The sequence below is a fragment of the Malassezia japonica genome, chromosome 2 (assembly GCF_029542785.1).
Source record: "Malassezia japonica chromosome 2, complete sequence".
Classification (NCBI taxonomy): Eukaryota; Fungi; Basidiomycota; class Malasseziomycetes; order Malasseziales; family Malasseziaceae; genus Malassezia; species Malassezia japonica.
The window spans coordinates 763428-781247 of record NC_083371.1 but is presented as its reverse complement, the minus strand read 5'-3'; the positions used below and the strand labels follow the sequence as shown (position 1 = coordinate 781247).

Below are 17820 nucleotides of genomic sequence, written 5' to 3'. Positions count from 1 at the left end.
TAGCCCAAGGGCATCAGGACGGCAGGAGTGGCAGCACGACCTGATCCCAGTTCTCGTTCCAGGTCCGTGGCGTCGGCCCCGTCAAGAAGTTGCCTGCGATCTCGCCTGCCTCGTGTTCGTCCGGGAATCCCTGCAAGAGTCGCACCATGGCCTGTGCCAGGCCGTTTGAGTCCTGGAACACTTCGCCATTGACCCGCGGTTGGACGAGCTCCTTGAGGCACGGAAAGTCGAGCGCGCACACGAGCAGGCCAGAACCGAGCATGTCGACGACCTTCATCGGAAGGTCGAGACCCGACGAGCTCGAATGCAGCGAGATGCCGAGATCCGCAGCGCTAAGCAAGCGGGGATAGTCCTCGGCCGCGAGCCATGCCGTGTTCATATTCACCTTGGTCCACTTTTCCGCCTCGGCACGAGTCGCAAACTTGGCCTTGTACATATCGCGGAGCGGCCCCTTGCCGGTTATTAGCAGCGAAATGGGCGGCAGGGCCATACGGGGATTCTGTGCCGTTTCTTCGTACTTGGACATGGCGTCGAGGAGCATATCCATGTCCTCGTCTGGCGTCCAGGACGTGCTGGTGACGACGACTGCATGGCCGTTCCTGAGCCCTTCGTCACCGATATCGTCCGCGAGGCGCGTCAGGAGCTTGCCGCGCTCCTGGAGCGTCACGGGGCAAAAGTTTTGGCCCGGGCGGTCGTACAGGACGCGTGGCGTGCCCTGGAGACCCCAGCTCTTGACCAGTACATCGCGCATTCCCTTAGTAACAAAGAAGTGCGCATCCGCACGACGCCCCGACCACCGTTCGAGGCGCTCTGCGAGGCGCACGAGCTTGCTCGACGCGCCGAGCTTCAGCCCGAGAATCGTGTAGCCGAGGTTGTGCCAATCGATCACCAACCGGCTGCCCCGCAGCACGCACGCGATTCGCGCTACGAGCAGAGACGGGATCGCAGGCGGCGTCTGTACCACAACCACCTCGGGCGCTGACGCCCGGCCAGCGAGCGCGTGGAACAGCGAGAGGGCGACGAGTGGCACCTTGATTAGAGCGACAAGTGCAAAGAGCGCACGGGGCAGTCGCGCCACAAACGCAGGAGGATTATAGAGCGGAACGCACTCAACTTTCCCTTCGAGCGCAGGGGGGAGACGCGTGTCAAAATAGCCGATAACACGAACTTTCCAGCCGTGCTGCACGAGACTCGTCGCGTGGTAGCACATACGTGGGCTGCGCCCCACGTCGCCCACGACGACCACCGCCGCGCACTTTTTCTCGACGCCGCGCGTCAGTCGATAGACTAGCAGCAAGGCTAGGAGCACCGCGAGCACCGCGCCAGCCGCGCCGGCCTCTCTGTACGCCATGGTGAATGCCCGTGCGTTTCGGCCGGGCACTGTGGAGGCGTGACGTTCTTACGTGTGCTGCGATGGCCGACGCTGGGGTATGGCCGGCCTGGGAGGCGGCGACGGCCGCCGACGTGTTCCACGTCACGCTGACGGTACGTGTGTATGCTGACGCAGGAGAGTGAACCGAACTATGTGTATCTGCCCGATTTGGCCGACGAGCTCCGCGAAGAAGGCGCCGAAGTACGTCTGTCGCTCGGCATGGCGGACCGGATCCTGATCGCACGCCTGTCGCAGGATACGACATACAACAACGAGACGAGCTGGGACTACCTGGTGCATGCGTGGACGCGGTGCCGCGACGCAGAGGGCCGCACGCGTACGCAGCTGCCGGCGCCGCTCGTCGAGCATGGCCTCAAGGCGCTGCAGCATGCGCGGGGCCTGCTCACGAGCTACACAGGCCTTGTCGTGCAGATGCCTGACATGTTCCCATGCTACGAAAAACACGGCAAGACGCTCTCGCCGAGTGCACTGGTTCCCACGTTCTTGCACCTCGCATCGACTGCTGGCATGGACGACGAGACGGATGCACCGACCGACGAGTGGGCGTCGCCGCGTATCGCCGATACGCCACAATTTATCGCCGACTGGGTCGCGCGTTTCGGGCCGGAGGATACGCTCGGCGAGACGCTCGGCGTGGCGATGCATGCGCTCGTGCAGCGCGTCCGTAAAGGCGCGCTCTCCGAGCCGCAGAGCACGCCAGAGCCGGCCGCGGAGCAGCCGGTCGATCCCAACGACGTTCAGAGTGTGCTTGCGCACCTGCTTGGCGTCGCCGACCCCCGGGCGCAGTCTTCCGCGCCGAAGGAGAGCGAAGGGATGACGATTGCCGGCCTCGACTGGCGCCCCATCCAGATGGCTGTTGTGGCGGCACTCGAGTGCCGCCCGCTTGCGGCGGCCGTGCCAGGCTTTGCCTCCTTCTCGCCAAACGTGCCTGCGCCGATGCTCGAACGCGAGTCGCTCTTTGGCCCCCTGCTGCGTCTGTCGTGCTTTGCCGACGCCTATCCAAACATGGCCAAGTCGCATTTTTCCGAGGCCAAGTCGCGCTCGCCGATCGAGCTCGAAAACAGCATGCAGTCGCTCCGCATGGCGCTCGACGTGGTGCAGTCGAACAACTTCCGCATCTTTAACGCGCTCGTGCGTTCCGATGCGAGCGCGCGGGAAAAGGTACTTGCGTTTGTCGGGCACGCGTGCGCGCTCAACGTGAAGCGCGGTGCGATGCAGGCGCGTGCGCGCGAGATTGCCTCGGATGCGTTCATGGTCAATCTGTACGATGTCGTGCTGCGCTTTGCGATGCCGTTTGTCGATGTCAGCTGTGCCAAGATTGACCGTATCGACATGAACTACTTGCAGTACCAGCGCCGCTGGGACACGCAGAGCCTCACGCGCATCCACGCGTCCGAGGCGGACGCGGCGGCGTGGATGGCCGCGGGCGCCGCGCCGCCGGCCCCGCCCAACTTTATCACCGAGATCTTCTTTTTGGGCACGCGCCTGACCAATCTTGCGCTCGGCAAGGCGATCCGGCGTGTCGATGACCGCGAAAAAGAGATGGATCGCCTGCAGAAGCGGATCGATGAGTTTGAGGCAGACCGCAGCAACTGGCAGGCACTTCCGCAAGGCGCGCGTGTCGAGCAGGTGATCAAGCGGGCGCAGGCGCAGTACGACAAGCTACACGGCGAGGTGCTTGCCGCACAGACGCAGCTGCTCGCGCCGCAGTTTGTGCAGCGCGTGATCCAGTTTACGAGCTTCACCATGATGTGGCTTGTGCGCCTTGGCGACGACAAGCACGCCCACCCTATGCCGATGGTGGCGCTTCCGCTGTCGCAGGAGCCGTCGGAGCTGTTCCGCATGCTGCCCGAGCACATGTTTGAGGACGTTTGCGATACGATCCTCTTTTATGCGCGCCGCAAGCCCGACGTGCTCGACGAGAGTGCAAAGAACAGCGTTGTGGCGTTCTGTACGACGTTCTTGTCTTCTGGGTGGTGGATTCGGAACCCCTTTTTGAAAGCCAAGCTCGCCGAGATGCTCTCTTACAATGTGATGCCCTACGGCCCGTACAAGTCGGGTGTGCTGGGCGACACGATCAACAGCCACCCTCTTGCGCTGCAGCATCTCGTGCCTGCGCTGATTGCCTTTTGGATCGATGCAGAGAGCACCGGATCCAACTCGCAGTTTTACGACAAGTTCAATATCCGCTACCACCTCGTGCAGATCTTTAAGGAGATCTGGACCAACCCTGACCACAAGAAGCACCTCTACCAGCAAGCGACGCAGTTCCCCACCGAGTTTACCATCTTTATCAACCGGCTGATGAACGACGTCACGTTCTTGCTGGACGATGCACTCGACAAGCTCGTGGAGCTGCACGCCAAGCAGGTTGAGGTCGACGACCGCGCTTCGTGGGAGGAGCGTACGGCCGAAGAGCGCCAGGAGCACGAAGGGATCATGCGCAGTATCCAAGGACAGATCCGCAGCGACCTCGGCCTCGGCCACGAGTTCCTGCGGCTCCTGATCAAGTTTACGGCTGAGACCAGTGCGTCGTTCATGACGCCCGAAATTGTCGACCGCCTTGCGGCGATGCTCGACTACAACCTGGATTTGCTGGTCGGTCCCCGCTGCCAGGAACTCAAGGTAAAGGACCCCAAAAAGGTCGGTTTCGACCCGCGCAGCCTGCTCAGTGAGATCCTCTCGGTCTTTTTGAATTTGGCGCCGCACGATGAGTTTGCGACGGCGATTGCGCGCGACGGGCGCAGCTACTCGCGCGAGACCTTTTCCAAGGCGGCGAGCATTGCGCACCGGCACATGCTCAAGAGCCCGCCCGACATTGACGCGCTTGCGTCGCTTGTCGATCGTGTCGAGCGCGTCAAACAGGCAGACGCCGACGAGGAAGAGGACCTGGGCGATGTCCCCGACGAGTTCCTCGACCCTCTGCTGGCGACGATCATGCGCGACCCGGTGCGCCTCCCCTCGAGCCGCACGGTGCTCGACCGGTCTACGATCAAGGCACACCTCCTGAGCGACTCCAAGGACCCCTTCAACCGCATGCCGCTCACCCTCGACCAGGTGCAGCCCGACGATGCGCTCCGTGCGCAGATCGAGGCCTTCCTGCAGGAGCGCAAGGCCTCCACCACCCGGCGGCCGCAGTGATTCGGCCGAGAGCAGATCGTTTTTGTGCGGAGCGTCGTAGCGACCTTCTTTGATAGACTGGCCACGATGCGATTCTACGAGAAACCGCTCCCCGACACGGAGGAGATTGTGATGTGCCAAGTCCGGCAGATTGCCGAGATGGGTGCATACGTCAAGCTCCTCGAGTACGACAACGCCGAGGGCATGATTCTCTTGTCCGAGCTGTCGCGACGACGCATCCGCAGTATCCAGAAGCTGATCCGTGTGGGCCGCAACGAGGTGGTCGTTGTGCTCCGTGTGGACAAGGAAAAGGGCTACATTGACCTGTCTAAGCGCCGTGTCTCGCCCGAGGACGTGATCAAGTGCGAGGAGCGCTACTCCAAGTCGCGTGCCGTGAACAGCATTGTGGCGCACGTTTCCGGCAAGCTCGGCCGCCCGATTGAGGAGCTGTACGAGACTGTGGTCTGGCCGCTCGACCGTACGTACGGCCACTCGTACGATGCATTCAAGCTGTCCGTTACGTACGTACCCTAGACTCACCCCAGCGAAGCTGCCAAGGTCTTTGACGGCCTGCAGATCGACGAGGACGTGCGCCGCGAGCTCGAGGCGAACATCGCGCGCCGCCTGACGCCTCAGCCCGTCAAGATCCGTGCGGACGTCGAGGTGTCCTGCTTTGGCTACGAGGGCATTGACGCGGTGAAGGAGGCGCTGCGCGCTGGCGAGGCGCTCTCCACCGAAACGATCCCCATCAAGATCAAGCTGGTCGCTCCTCCGCTCTATGTTCTTGTTACCCACTCTACGGACAAGCAGGGCGGCATTGCGCTCCTGGAGCAGGCGCTCGAAAAGATCACCGAGTCGATCGAGAAGAGCGACGGCAAGGTTTCGATCAAGATGAAGCCCAAGACGGTGTCCGCCGTCGAGGACGAGGAACTCGCACAGCTCATGGCCCGTGTCGAAAAGGAGAACACCGAGGTGCAGGGCGACGACGACTCCGAGGAGGAGGAGGACTAAGCCTGGCGCCTGTGTATTGTAGCCGTTCGCCGCCCGCCAGGCCGCCGGGCGTGACACTCCACATAGACCTAGCAGGAGAGGAAAAACATGTTGGGTCACGGCCGACGAAAAGCGGCGCGTCGCACTCTGCCCGCTGCGAAGATGGCGGAACCTCAGGTGGCGTACGCGCAGGATGAGTACGGCAATCCGTTCATTGTCGTGCGTGAGCAGGGAAAGAAGACGCGTGCGCAAGGCACGCAGGCGATCAAGGACCATATCCAGGCGGCGCGCACCGTGTCCAACATTGTGCGCACCTCGCTTGGTCCGCGCGGTCTCGACAAGATTCTGATCAGCCCCGACGGCGATATCCAAGTCACGAACGACGGTGCGACGATCATGTCGAACATGGAGCTGGAGCACCAGATTGCCAAGCTGCTCGTGGAGCTCTCCAAGAGCCAGGACGACGAGATTGGCGACGGTACGACCGGCGTCGTGGTCCTGGCCGGTGCGCTCCTCGAGCAGTCCGAGGCGCTGATCGACCGCGGTATCCACCCGATCCGCATCGCCGACGGCTTTGAGCGCGCGTGCGACATTGCCGTCGCCGAGCTCGAAAAGACCGCCGACAAGGTCGAGTTTACCCGCGAGCACATCGACGAGCTGCTCAAGGTCGCCAAGACGTGTCTCGGAAGCAAAATGTACGTTGACTCTACTCACACAGCGTCTCCAAGGCGTCCGACAAGTTTGCGCGCATCGCGATCGACGCAGTGCTCAGCGTCGCGGACCTCGAGCGCCGCGACGTGGACTTTGAGCTGATCAAGGTCGACGGCAAGGTCGGCGGCTCGCTCGAGGACTCGGCGCTCGTGCACGGCGTGGTGATCGACAAGGATATGTCCCACCCGCAGATGCCGCGTGAGATCCGCGACGCGCGCATCGCCATCCTCACATGCCCGCTCGAGCCCCCGCGTCCCAAGACGAAGCACAAGCTCGACATTAGCTCCGTCGAAGAGTACCGCCGTCTCGAGGAGTACGAGCGCAAAACGTTTGAGGGCATGATTCAAAAGATCAAGGACTGCGGCGCGAACCTCGTCGTGTGCCAGTGGGGCTTTGATGACGAGGCGAACCACCTGCTGCTTCAGCACGAGCTGCCGGCCGTCCGCTGGGTGGGCGGTCCCGAACTCGAGCTGATTGCCATTGCGACGAACGGTCGCATCGTGCCGCGCTTCGAGGACCTCTCTGCCGACAAGCTAGGCCACGCGGGCCTCGTCAAGGAGGTCAGCTTTGGCACGACGCGCGACCGCATGCTGGTGATTGAAGAGTGCGCCAACTCGCGCGCGGTTACGGCCTTCCTCCGCGGCTCGAACAAGATGATCATCGACGAGGCGAAGCGTGCGCTGCACGACGCCATGTGCGTCGTCCGCAGCCTCGTGAAGGATAACCGCGTGGTGTACGGCGGCGGCGCTGCCGAGATCTGCGCGTCGATTGCCGTGTCGCGCACCGCCGACGAGATTGCGACGATTGAGCAGTACGCGATGCGTGCGTTTGCGCAAGCCCTGGACGCGATCCCCCTGGCGCTCGCCGAAAACAGCGGCCTGGCGCCCATCGAGAACTTGGCGGTGGTCAAGTCGCGGCAAGTCAACGAGAAGAACGCGCGTTTCGGCGTCGACTGCATGGGCGTCGGTGACAACGACATGAAGGAGTGCCGCGTCTTTGACCCGCTCGTCTCCAAGCGCCAGCAGTTCCTCCTCGCCGCGCAGCTCGTCCGCGCCGTGCTCAAGATCGACGACGTGATCGAGCAGCACGCACTGGATATGTAGGCCTAGTAGGTTGCTTACCAATCTTCTCCACCTCCATGACCGAGGCGACGAGCGCAGCGCCGAAGCGGCCGCGCAGCGCGGAGCCGCTCGACGAGAGCTCCGACGATGAAATGGGCCCTATGCCTGTGCAGGCGGGGACAGAGAGTGCTGCAGAGGCGGAAAAGAGCAAGCGCCGCAAGACGCTGCAGTACGAGCGCCTGTACCTCGACCAGCTGCCGAGCGCAGACCGCTACTACAAGTCGCTGATGCACCGCGACACGATCAACTTTGTGTCTGTGACGCCGCACACCGCATTTGTGGTGACGACGTCGATCGACGGGCACGTCAAGTTTTGGAAAAAGCAGACGAGCGGCATCGAGTTCGTCAAGCACTACCGCGCGCACGTCGCGATGGTCGTCAACGTATGCACGTCGGCGGACGGCGCGTACTTTGCGACGATCGCTGCCGACGGCTCGGTCAAGGTGTTTGATGTGCTCAACTTTGACCTGATCAACATGATCGACCTCCCATATACCCCCCGCGCCTGCTGCTGGGTGCATCGCCGCGGCAGCGCCGATTTGGTGCTCGCCATCGCCGAAGAGAATAGCACCTCGGTCCGCTTCTACGACGGGCGGGGCGACGGCACGCCGACGGATACCGTGACGCACATGCACCGCCAGCCGTGCCACCTGCTCGCCTACCACGAGCCGAGCGACTGTGTGGTGTCGGCCGACGTTGGCGGCATGGTCGAGTACTGGCAGCCGACCGAGCCCTACCAGGTGCCCCCGGGGCTCTTTTCCCTCAAGTCGTCCACGGATCTGTTCGAGTTCAAAAAGACGCGCTCCGCACCGACGACGCTCACCTTCTCGCATGATTATTCGCAGTTTGTCACGACGTCCGCATGCGATCGCCAGGTGCGCGTCTTTTCGTTTGCCAAGGGCAAGCTCCTGCGCAAGTACGACGAGTCGCTCACGGCTGTGCAAGAGATGCAGCAGGCAGGCACAGCCGCGTACCAGCTCGACGACATGGAGTTTGGGCGCCGCCTTGCAGTCGAGCGCGAGCTCGACGCGACCGCGCTCAGCGGTCTCGCTGACGCGACGCTGAACGCGACCGGCGCGGGCACAGCCAATGCCATCTTTGACGAGAGCGGAAACTTTTTGCTCTACGGCACCATGTTTGGCATCAAGGTCGTGAACCTCAAGTCGAACAAGGTGTGCCGCCTCCTGGGCAAGGACGAGACGATGCGCTTTCTGCATTTGTCCATGTACCAGGGCATTCCGGACAAGAAGAACCCGACGAGCATCGATCTTGCCGCGTCCGAGAACCCGCTCGTGCAAAAGGCCGAGCAGGACCCGACGCTGTTCTGCTCGGCTTTCAAGCGGGGCCGCTTCTACATGTTTACGCGCAGCGAGCCGGAGAGCGACCCCAACTCCAAGCTCAGCGGCTCGGACCGCGACGTGTTCAACGAGAAGCCCACGCGCGAGGAGCAGGCGGTTGCAAGCACCGTGCCGGCAGCCAGGAAGCGCGTCGTGGCCAACAATGCGACGTTGCACACGACACTCGGCGATATCCAGCTCAAACTGTACCCTGATCTGGTGCCCAAGACGGTGGAAAACTTTGTGGGGCTCGCCAAGAAAAAGTACTACGATGGCGTCATCTTTCACCGCGTCATTAAAAAGTTCATGCTCCAGACCGGAGACCCTCTGGGCGACGGCACCGGAGGAGAGAGTCTTTGGGGCAAAGAGTTTGAAGACGAGTTCACGCCGGAACTGCGCCACGACAAGCCCTACACATTGAGCATGGCGAACGCGGGGCCGAATACCAACGGCTCGCAGTTCTTTATTACGACCGTGCCTACACCGTGGCTCGATGACAAGCATACCGTGTTCGGACAGGCGACCGCCGGCCTCGATGTCATCCACCAGATCGAGCACTGCAAGAAACGCCGCGGCGACCGGCCCGAAGAGCCGATCGAAATCCTGAGTGTCTCGCTGGGCAATTAGCCTCCACGTAGAAATTCGCCCGAATCAGGGGAAAGGACCGGTTTAGACCAACACCTCCGACTGGTATGGACATTTGGCACCCGACGGGACTGGGCCACCGGTCGATGCCTGCGCTATGGAGCGCAGGGCAACGGGGCCAAGGGCCTGAATACTCCTTGGGCGACGTGCGCCAAGTGCCCAAGAGCGTGCAGGTGTTCAACGCGTGTTTGTACGACAAAGCACGGGGACGCAGCGGCCTCGGCCTCGTCTCGCCGGGCACCGCCGAGGGCACCGAAGCGCAGTCCAAGGCGAGTCTGCGATCCTACGCAAGCACACGGCTCGAGAAGCAGAAACTCACGCACGACATTATCGAGGAGACGACCGATATCAACCGCCTGCTTTCCGAGGCTCAGATGGCCTTTTCGGCACACCAGTACACACTCGCCGCGGTTCTGTATCGCCGCGCGTCGAACCTGGGCAGTGCGTACGCATGCGCTTTTCTTTCGAAGCTGTTTGGCTTCGGCGTCGTGCGTGCGAATCAGTCCGTGTTTCTTTTTGAGCGCGATACGCGCCGCGGCGTGGCATGGGGGCTCGTCGCCTTGCAGCGCATCCCTGAGCAGCTCAAGGAGATGGACGCGCAGAGCGCAGAGTATGCGGCACACTGGTCACTACTCAACCAGGCACTGACACTCCTCTGCACCCTCCTCTGTTCACAGGAAATGTGCCAGTCCATGACGACGGAAGAGTCGCACGCGGACATCTCTATGCCTTTGCTCCTCCTCTTTCCGCGTTCGTGCGAGGTGTGGAACGCGCGCACGGCCGGCGACGACACACTCCAGGCGGAAGGCGAGCGTCGCTCCGTATGGATTGCGATGCAGGAAGCTATGGAGCACGCCCAGGAACTCTTTGCGGACGAACTCCGCTCGGACGAGCCGACCGATACCGCGACGCTCGAGGCAAACAAGGCACTTGCACAAGTGCACATCGCATTCTTGCACGCGTTCCTTACCATGCGCACGGCGTTCCTGAATAAGTCGTCCGCTGCCGTCGAGGCGACCTACAAGGACTGGTCGCACTACCTTGTCGAGAGCAGAAAGGTGCCAGACTCGCTCAACCTGACGCGCTATCGCCGCGTCGCATCCGAGGGCCAGCAGTGGGCGGCGCCGGACGAAGACAAAAAGATTAAGGCAGTCGTGAGCGACGCCGAATTGTCTGCGTTGTGCAAGCGCATTTCAGGCATTTTCCCTTTTGCCCCGGACGCCGCTAAGCGGCGCCAGGCCGCCGGGCCGGCTCTGCAGGACCTCAGCAACATGCTCAGGCAGCCTAATGTGCCTGCGTCGCAGAACCCGCGCAAGAACCGCACGACATCGTCGTCGAGTCGCTACCCGACGCGAGGAGCCGCGGGGCCCGCGCTGCTCTCGCGCGCGACCATTGCACCGGTGATGCCTGTGCCGTCGCAAGAAGCCATCACCGTGCAGAATCAGAAGGGGTACGCTGGCATCACATCGACCAGGCTGCGCTCCATGTCGGGCGTGCAGAAGGACCAGCGGACGATGTCGGGCGAGAATGCGCGTCGCGAGCGCCGTCCATCGACCGCGTCGATCGCAGAGCCTCCGTCGTATCTCGCGCGCATGAATGACGAAGTGCCTTCGTTCGGCCGCCCCCGCACGTCGAGTATCGTTTCGGTTTCGCCCTCGCTTATGTTCCCGTCGAAAGGCGGCGACTCCAGCGCTGTGCTCTGCGATGAGCCCGCGATGATGTCGCAAACTGAGTCAAGCGCGAATCCACCAGCGACCGGTACGGCACAAGGCAGCAATTTCCAGAACTTGCGTGCGCGCCTGCAGCGCCAGGCGTCCTCCGCGTCGATCTCGGCCGCGAGCCTGGCGTAGACGCCCCTCCCACTTCTACGTTATATACTCCCAAGGACTATTCGTTAATAACAGTTCTCCTAGTTAGTACAACGGTTAGTATATGTCGCTCTCATGAATTTCGATTGTGAAGCGCCGACAAGACCCGGGTTCGACTCCCGGATTGGGAACACTTTTTTTTGCTCACCATTTTTTTTGGCTGCGCTACAAGGGTGCCGCGGCACGATGGCCTAAGAGGCCCTAGTTTTTGTTTCAGGCAAAAGGACAGTGGTTTAGTGGGGGTATACACTACTTGAGCGAGTGGTGAGCGTCGTACTCTTGCGAGTCGAGGCGATTATGCACACGATCCAGGAACTCTTTGCGGTGCAAGTATCCCTTGACGTTCGCTAGACCGCTTCCACCCCCATGCGTCTGCGACTCGAGCTCGTCGCGCTCGGCATCAGTCATGGTTTCGGTTTCAGCGGCGGGGACGGTCCCTTTGTAGGACTCCCAATCGAGCTTAGACTTTTCCAGCGTGTTGAGCTTGACAGGCTGAGCCGTGACGGCCGCGCTCAAATCCGCCAATTGGCTCTTGCGCTTCTTGCGTGTGTTTGTCGCAAGCGCCCCCAGCTGAGAAGTGCGCTTTTTGACGGGTGCCGATAAGGGCTTTTCTGCGCCAGGAGAAGAGTTAGAAGGTTCACTTGTTTTGGTCTCTTGCGCAGGGTTTGTGTCCGCAGCCGGCTCCTTCTTGGGCGGCTCGTCAGAAGAAGCAGGCGCCTTTTTGTCGTCTGGTGCCGACTCTGACGTCACTGCTTCGGGCGCATCTGCTTTTTGAGAAGAATTCTCATCGCACTTTTCGTTTGCGTCCGCCTTGGGCAAGACGTCCTTCTTCTCCACAGGCGGGGCCGCCGCGCTCTCTTGTGCCATGGTCGACGGAGGCGTGATTTTGATTATTACCCTCCACATTCAATCCAGGGCGCGGAAATAGGCGCGGTGTGGGGAAAAGCACGCCTTTCTCCACGCCACATTGCTATCGTAGAGCGGATGAATACACCATGCCAGACAGCCCTACTTCGAATGGCTCACGTACGAGCTTTGCAGGTCCTCGTGCTGACACCAATGTAGACATTGGCGCCCACGGCGTTCCTATCGTAACAATCCGTTCGCCCCAATTGACTGGCTCCATCCACTCGGAGCCGGAGGAGAGTGCATGGTCCCATGCATTTGGCTCCATTGCCGTTGATGCACCCGAACCATCCGGCCGTCACAATCAAGAGTGCCCAGACACGGAGGGAGGACCGCTTACCGACCCACCGAATGCGGACGCACAAGAGGCAGAGCCAGTCCAGCCGCATGCCGAGGCGGTGCCTCCCTCTGAGGCAAGCACTGATCCCAGCGAGGCACTACCCTCGTTGCGATCGATATTTTGTGCGCTAGTCAACCGGATACGCGAATCGTTTGCCTCGGCACCAACCGGGGAAGAGCCGATCGTGCTGACGCCTGATAACGACGCCACCACCGCACCGCCTTTGGACCGTGAAGCTACGGCGCCCTCTGTAGCCGAGCATGGCATGCAAGAGGAAACGGATGCAGGAGAGCGCGATACTCCTGCTATGCCCCCCACGACCGAGGCAGAAACGCCCGCGCGTGGCTTGTCCATCCGTCTCTTGGATGTCGGCACGAGCCCGCTGCGTCCTGCTCTGCGTCATCCGTCCTCGGACGAGCATACAGAGCGCGATACCCAACCTGCCTCTGATGCTCCCCCCGAGGCGTCTGCCGAAACGACCGACACCCCCCGTCCTGCCCAGTTCCTCCTCTATATTCCCCGTGCCGCATCGCCGTTTCCCTTTGGGTTTTTGTACGATGCAGAATCGAGTATGGCGTGGCCCATCCTCGACCATGACTCGTCCGGCATTGCCGATGGGCAGCCGCGGACTGTGCACGTCGTCGGCCTGCCTTTCCACATGACCTTTGCCTTCCGCAATGCCGAGCCCGAAGAGCGCCCGGATCCTGCGCGTGCTGCTTCCTATGTGAAATCGCTCGAGCCTGTTGATGCTGAGCTTCGGCTACGTATGAGCCGGTTCGGTATCAGTGACATTGGCCTCTATAGCGGCTTTGATGTCGCCGATGGGCCCGTGACAGGCTGCGGTATCTGCCTCGAGCCCTACGCGTCCGACGACCGCCCTGCATGGTTTGCCGGAGAGGAACAGAGTGCCAATGAGTCTGTGGTCGTTGTTCCGTGCCACGGCCACCATACCCTACACCGTGCCTGTCTGCAAGGCTGGCTCGAGAATACCGCGCCTGGCAAGTGGTCGTGCCCCTTTTGCCGCACCAATCTCCACAAGTGTGCGGAGGAGAAGGAGCTCGTCTCTCTCCGCGAGCATGTGCGTGCCAAGGAGCGCACACAAGGCTGGCGCTGCGATGCGCCGGCCTGTCTCCCCTGCTACGAGGACGATCCAAGCGCGTCACGCACGATGGGCAACGTCGGCATGGAATGGGTCACGATGCTGCCGTGTCGCCACGAAGTACACATGGACTGCCTATGTACCGGCATGAGTGTCGAGACCTGCGAGTCACTCGAGGCCGACGACTACGACACGGGCTCCGAGTCCGACTCGGACCTGGACACGCCCTGCGACATGTCGCTGAGCCACGCGAGTCTCCAGCCGCCCCAGCCGCCCCACGCCTCACCTGTGCCGGAAAAGCACAATACGGTAGGCAAGTGGGTGACATGTCCATCGTGCCGCAAGGACGCCTGGGCGCAGCTGCCCGTGCGGCAGCGCCCGTGGCGCTCCTTGGAGAGTAGTATACAGATCCCCATGTAGGGTCAGCGCCCGGGCCACTTGCTTGATTACGAAAGCCAATTTGGCTTGCGGCGCGGGCACAACGGCCTCCTCCGTACAACTCTTCCCCGCTACGACGGAATGAGCGAAGCACCGTCTTCGTCGGACCGCCCACGCGGACGGGATGCCTCCCGTGGAGCACCCACGTCGAGCCGTGATGTACCTTCTTCTCCTTACATGTCTTCCCCTTTGGCCATCCGTCCCGACATGCACCGCTCGGAGAGCGCGCGTCGCTCGCGTCGCTCGTTTGTGCACTCGGAAGACTCTGCGTCCAACATTCGCCGTGCGAGCCTGGCGCCGACGATCCGTGAGCATCTGGACGACAACGAGGACGTCGAGTCTTTTGAGCGACGCGACGATGAGCACAAGGCACGCGACCGTGGCGAGGCGCTCATCCGCCACCGTATGCGCGAGCGCAAGCGCGAGAAGCTGAAGAAGCAGAAAGAGCTTGGAAATGACCTCGGCCGCTCGTACACGCCCGAGAGCGTCGACAGCCAAATGCGCGGGAGCCAGGCGAACTCGGCCATACAGAGCCATGACTACTTCCCTGATTCAATGCGCAGCCCCAAGTCGATGCGTCGTCCGGAGCACCCTGCAAGCACACAAGGAGACGACACCATGTCCAATGACGACGATGATGAGCCATATGAAAACGAAATGCCCTTTGATGACGACGACGACGAGGAGCACGGCGACGGCGACGAGGACGACGAGGACCTAGAGTACACTCTGAAGGACCGTCAGGATGCACTCAACTTTGAACATCCCTTTGGTTTGCCGATCTGGAAGCCTGCGCTCTACAAGAAGTCGCGCTCCATTACGCGCACGGCCGACTCGGCGCTCAAGTGCATGCCCGGCCAGGACCACGGCAGCAAGGTCCTGCCTGGCAACATTTTCTGGTTCGTCTTTTTTGGGATCTGGCTCGGTGCGCTTTGCTTTATCCTCTCTGGTCTGCTGCGCCTTGTGCCTCGCGGCGGTGCGATGTACTCGCGTGTGTTGTACGGCCTTGCTACTTATATCATGTGGCCGTTTGGCAACTATGTCGAGCTGGAGTGCACGCACCAGAGCGGCGATCGCCACGGCCCTTGCCACTGGGCGCATATCCATGAACATGATGTGAAGGACGATGACAGTGACAAGACACTGAATGCCAACAACGAGCCCGAAGAGGGTACGCTTCTGCTGGACGGCGCGGGCTCGTCCACGAACCCATCGTACGGTGCCGCGACCTGCAACGAGGACGATGCCGACGAGGACGACACGCCGCCGACGGAGGAGGAGCGTATCGCCTCGGAGCGCGGTGTGTACCACTATGTCTACGACGACCACGGAAGCGACGTCGGCGTGACAAAGCGCTGGGTGGGTATTATCGTCTACGCCATTGTATATACCCTGATTCTCTTCCCAGTGCTGGGTCTGGTGTGCCTACTGTGCTGGGGCCTTGTCGTGACGATCCCCATGGCCAAGCTTACTTGGGTCCTGATGAAGAACATGGCGACACAGCCGCTCGCGATGCACTTCCGCTCGCCGCTCCAGATCGACACTACCGTGATGCGCGTCAAGGGCGCGGACGACGGCAACGCGCACGAGGGAGTCCAGTATCCTCTGCGCGCTGGCCAGATTGCGCCGCGTCTCAAGGCAAAGCACCGCAAGAAGGGCACCAGCAAGCGCCGCAGCATGATTCTCCTGTGCAACTACCGCGCGGTCGGCAAGGAATACTTCAAGTACACGATCGGCGGCGTGAATATCCTCTTTATCAACACGCTCCCGATCGTCTTCTTTACGATCTTTGCCTTCTTCCTCCTGCGTCCTTTCCTGAAGAAGCACGACATTGTCGATGGCATCTTCCCGTGGGTCACGAGCGATGGCATGATCTTCTTTCTGTCGCTGTGTAGCGTTTTGCCGCTGTCCTACTTTATTGGCATGGCAGTCGCGAGCATCAGCACACAGAGCAGTATCGGTATGGGTGCGGTGATCAACGCCACCTTTGGTTCGATTATCGAGCTACTCCTTTACTCCATTGCGCTGACCCAAGGCCGTGCGGGGCTTGTTGAGGGGTCTCTGATCGGATCGATCCTCGCTGGTGTCTTGCTCATGCCGGGTCTCAGTATGTGCTCGGGTGCGACGCGCCGGAAGGAACAAAAGTTCAACGCACAGTCGGCGGGCGTGACCAGCACCATGCTGATCATGGCCATCATCGGTATTCTAACGCCGACCATCTTTTACCAGATCTATGGCACGTTTGAGCTGCAGTGCAGTGGCTGCCCCGACCGCACGCACGGCCCGGAAGACAGCTGGATGTGCCGCCAGTGCTCGTACGAGCACCTGTCGCCGGTCAAGGACCCCTTCTTCCAGACGAACGTCAAGGGTCTGATCTACACGTGTGCCGTCGTGCTGATTCTTGCGTATGGAGTTGGTCTGTGGTTCTCGCTGCGTACGCATGCCTCACAGATCTGGAACAATGCCCAGCCTGTGCCTCAGACGCCTGCAAATGCCATGCCGGAGCACATGCCGCCAGGTCTGCACCGTGCCTCTGTATATAAACGCATGATGCCGGCGCATGTCATGCAACAGCTGCTTCCTTCACACCAGAAGCGCGATGCGAGCCTGGATACGCAGGACGCACATCGCGCTCACGACGCCGTGCAATCGTTGTCTGCCGCCAGCGAGGCCCCACGCGAAGAGCCGTGGCATCTGCCGCCGGCGCATGAGCCGCATGAGCCGCATGAGCCGCATGAGCCGCGCCACCAGGGCACACGCGAAGGCGAGCAAGGCAGCAAGAAGGCCTCTGCCGAAGACGCTGTGGCGGAAGCGGCGATGCGCATGTACCAGTACATCTTCAACCAGCAAAAGTCGGCGCAACAGCAACAGCCTGTGCACGACGACGAGGAAGACGAGGGCTCCGGTGGTCATGATGCGCCATCGTGGAGCCGCATGACTGCACTTAGTGTGCTGCTTGGATGCACGGTGCTCTATGCCATTATCGCCGAGATTCTTGTGGATGTCGTGGATGTTGTGGTGAAGGGATCCGGCCTGCCCGAAAAGTTTATTGGTGTGACAATTTTTGCATTGGTGCCCAACACGACGGAGTTCATGAATGCGATGAGCTTTGCCATCAACGGCAACATTGCGCTCTCCCTCGAGATCGGTTCGGCCTATGTGCTCCAGGTGTGTCTTATTCAAATTCCGGTGCTGGTCGGTTTCAGCGCATGGTACAGCTCGTCGCACTCGTTCCCGCCGGGCACGATTGAGGACCACATGTTCACGCTCATCTTCCCTCGTTGGGACATCATTGCGATCCTCTTGTCGATTTTCCTGTTGACGTACACCTACATCGAGGCGAGGAGCAACTACCACCGTGGTAGTATCCTCATCTTAGCCTACATCGTCTTTGTCGCTGGATTCTTTTTTTCGCCGAGTCACGACCCTGATGCTTTTATTCCGGACACGAAGCCAGGTGTTATGTCATGGGTTCTTTCGTAGCAGGTAGTCGCACCTAATTCAAGGTCCACGGACCATCTGAGCAAGGCAAGACTAAGGATTGCTTTGTCAGGCTTACGTAATCATAACTATTCACAAAAAAATCCGGCCAGAGGCCGGCAGTACGGTGCTCGTCTCAGAGCGGAAGTGAAAGGCAAAGGACAAGCTGAAGTGGCACAAGCAAGCTTGTGCCTACTCCCCGCGTCGAAAAAGATGGTTAACGTTTAAGTCTCCCCAGAGGGGAGGGTTACAAGCGTTAACTTGTAAAGAACAGATACTACACTTGATCTAAGCCAAAAGGCCAGAGAAGGTGAGGAACCTCCATAGCTGGGTGGCGGGTATTTATATTTTTCGGGCCCCCCCGTTCGCCGC

The 17820-nt window shown here is 61.0% G+C and overlaps 9 protein-coding genes and 1 non-coding gene across 10 annotated transcripts; 8 read left to right on the top strand and 2 right to left on the bottom strand.

The window, feature by feature from the left end:
* Window positions 1–13: 13 nt before the first annotated feature.
* On the bottom strand, window positions 14–1351 carry ALG1 (chitobiosyldiphosphodolichol beta-mannosyltransferase; the record flags this gene model as incomplete). Its single annotated transcript, XM_060265492.1, has 1 exon — window positions 14–1351. One exon carries the CDS (start codon window positions 1349–1351, stop codon window positions 14–16), a length of 1338 nt encoding a protein of 445 aa, XP_060121475.1.
* Window positions 1352–1413: 62 nt separating this feature from the next.
* Window positions 1414–4534, top strand: UFD2 (RING-type E3 ubiquitin transferase; the record flags this gene model as incomplete). The annotated part of the gene is made up of 2 exons (XM_060265491.1): window positions 1414–1485; window positions 1508–4534. The coding sequence occupies 2 exons, from the start codon at window positions 1414–1416 to the stop codon at window positions 4532–4534; spliced, it is 3099 nt and encodes a 1032-aa protein (XP_060121474.1).
* Window positions 4535–4600: 66 nt separating this feature from the next.
* On the top strand, window positions 4601–5524 carry MJAP1_001535 (uncharacterized protein; the record flags this gene model as incomplete). The annotated part of the gene is made up of 2 exons (XM_060265490.1): window positions 4601–5034; window positions 5059–5524. The coding sequence occupies 2 exons, from the start codon at window positions 4601–4603 to the stop codon at window positions 5522–5524; spliced, it is 900 nt and encodes a 299-aa protein (XP_060121473.1).
* A 141-nt stretch (window positions 5525–5665) lies between these two features.
* On the top strand, window positions 5666–7317 carry CCT5 (T-complex protein 1 subunit epsilon; the record flags this gene model as incomplete). Its single annotated transcript, XM_060265489.1, has 2 exons — window positions 5666–6198; window positions 6222–7317. 2 exons carry the CDS (start codon window positions 5666–5668, stop codon window positions 7315–7317), a joined length of 1629 nt encoding a protein of 542 aa, XP_060121472.1.
* Window positions 7318–7352: 35 nt separating this feature from the next.
* On the top strand, window positions 7353–9299 carry cyp15 (peptidylprolyl isomerase; the record flags this gene model as incomplete). Its single annotated transcript, XM_060265488.1, has 1 exon — window positions 7353–9299. The coding sequence occupies one exon, from the start codon at window positions 7353–7355 to the stop codon at window positions 9297–9299; it is 1947 nt and encodes a 648-aa protein (XP_060121471.1).
* Window positions 9300–9364: 65 nt separating this feature from the next.
* PET8_1 (S-adenosylmethionine transporter) lies at window positions 9365–11167 on the top strand (the record flags this gene model as incomplete). Its single annotated transcript, XM_060265487.1, has 1 exon — window positions 9365–11167. The coding sequence occupies one exon, from the start codon at window positions 9365–9367 to the stop codon at window positions 11165–11167; it is 1803 nt and encodes a 600-aa protein (XP_060121470.1).
* A 57-nt stretch (window positions 11168–11224) lies between these two features.
* MJAP1_001531 lies at window positions 11225–11316 on the top strand. The gene has a single exon. It is a non-coding gene; the product is annotated as a tRNA-Glu (tRNA).
* Window positions 11317–11434: 118 nt separating this feature from the next.
* Window positions 11435–12052, bottom strand: MJAP1_001530 (uncharacterized protein; the record flags this gene model as incomplete). The annotated part of the gene is made up of 2 exons (XM_060265486.1): window positions 11435–11796; window positions 11827–12052. 2 exons carry the CDS (start codon window positions 12050–12052, stop codon window positions 11435–11437), a joined length of 588 nt encoding a protein of 195 aa, XP_060121469.1.
* A 128-nt stretch (window positions 12053–12180) lies between these two features.
* MJAP1_001529 (RING-type E3 ubiquitin transferase) lies at window positions 12181–13950 on the top strand (the record flags this gene model as incomplete). The annotated part of the gene is made up of 1 exon (XM_060265485.1): window positions 12181–13950. One exon carries the CDS (start codon window positions 12181–12183, stop codon window positions 13948–13950), a length of 1770 nt encoding a protein of 589 aa, XP_060121468.1.
* Window positions 13951–14175: 225 nt separating this feature from the next.
* On the top strand, window positions 14176–17451 carry MJAP1_001528 (uncharacterized protein; the record flags this gene model as incomplete). The annotated part of the gene is made up of 1 exon (XM_060265484.1): window positions 14176–17451. The coding sequence occupies one exon, from the start codon at window positions 14176–14178 to the stop codon at window positions 17449–17451; it is 3276 nt and encodes a 1091-aa protein (XP_060121467.1).
* Window positions 17452–17820: the final 369 nt, after the last annotated feature.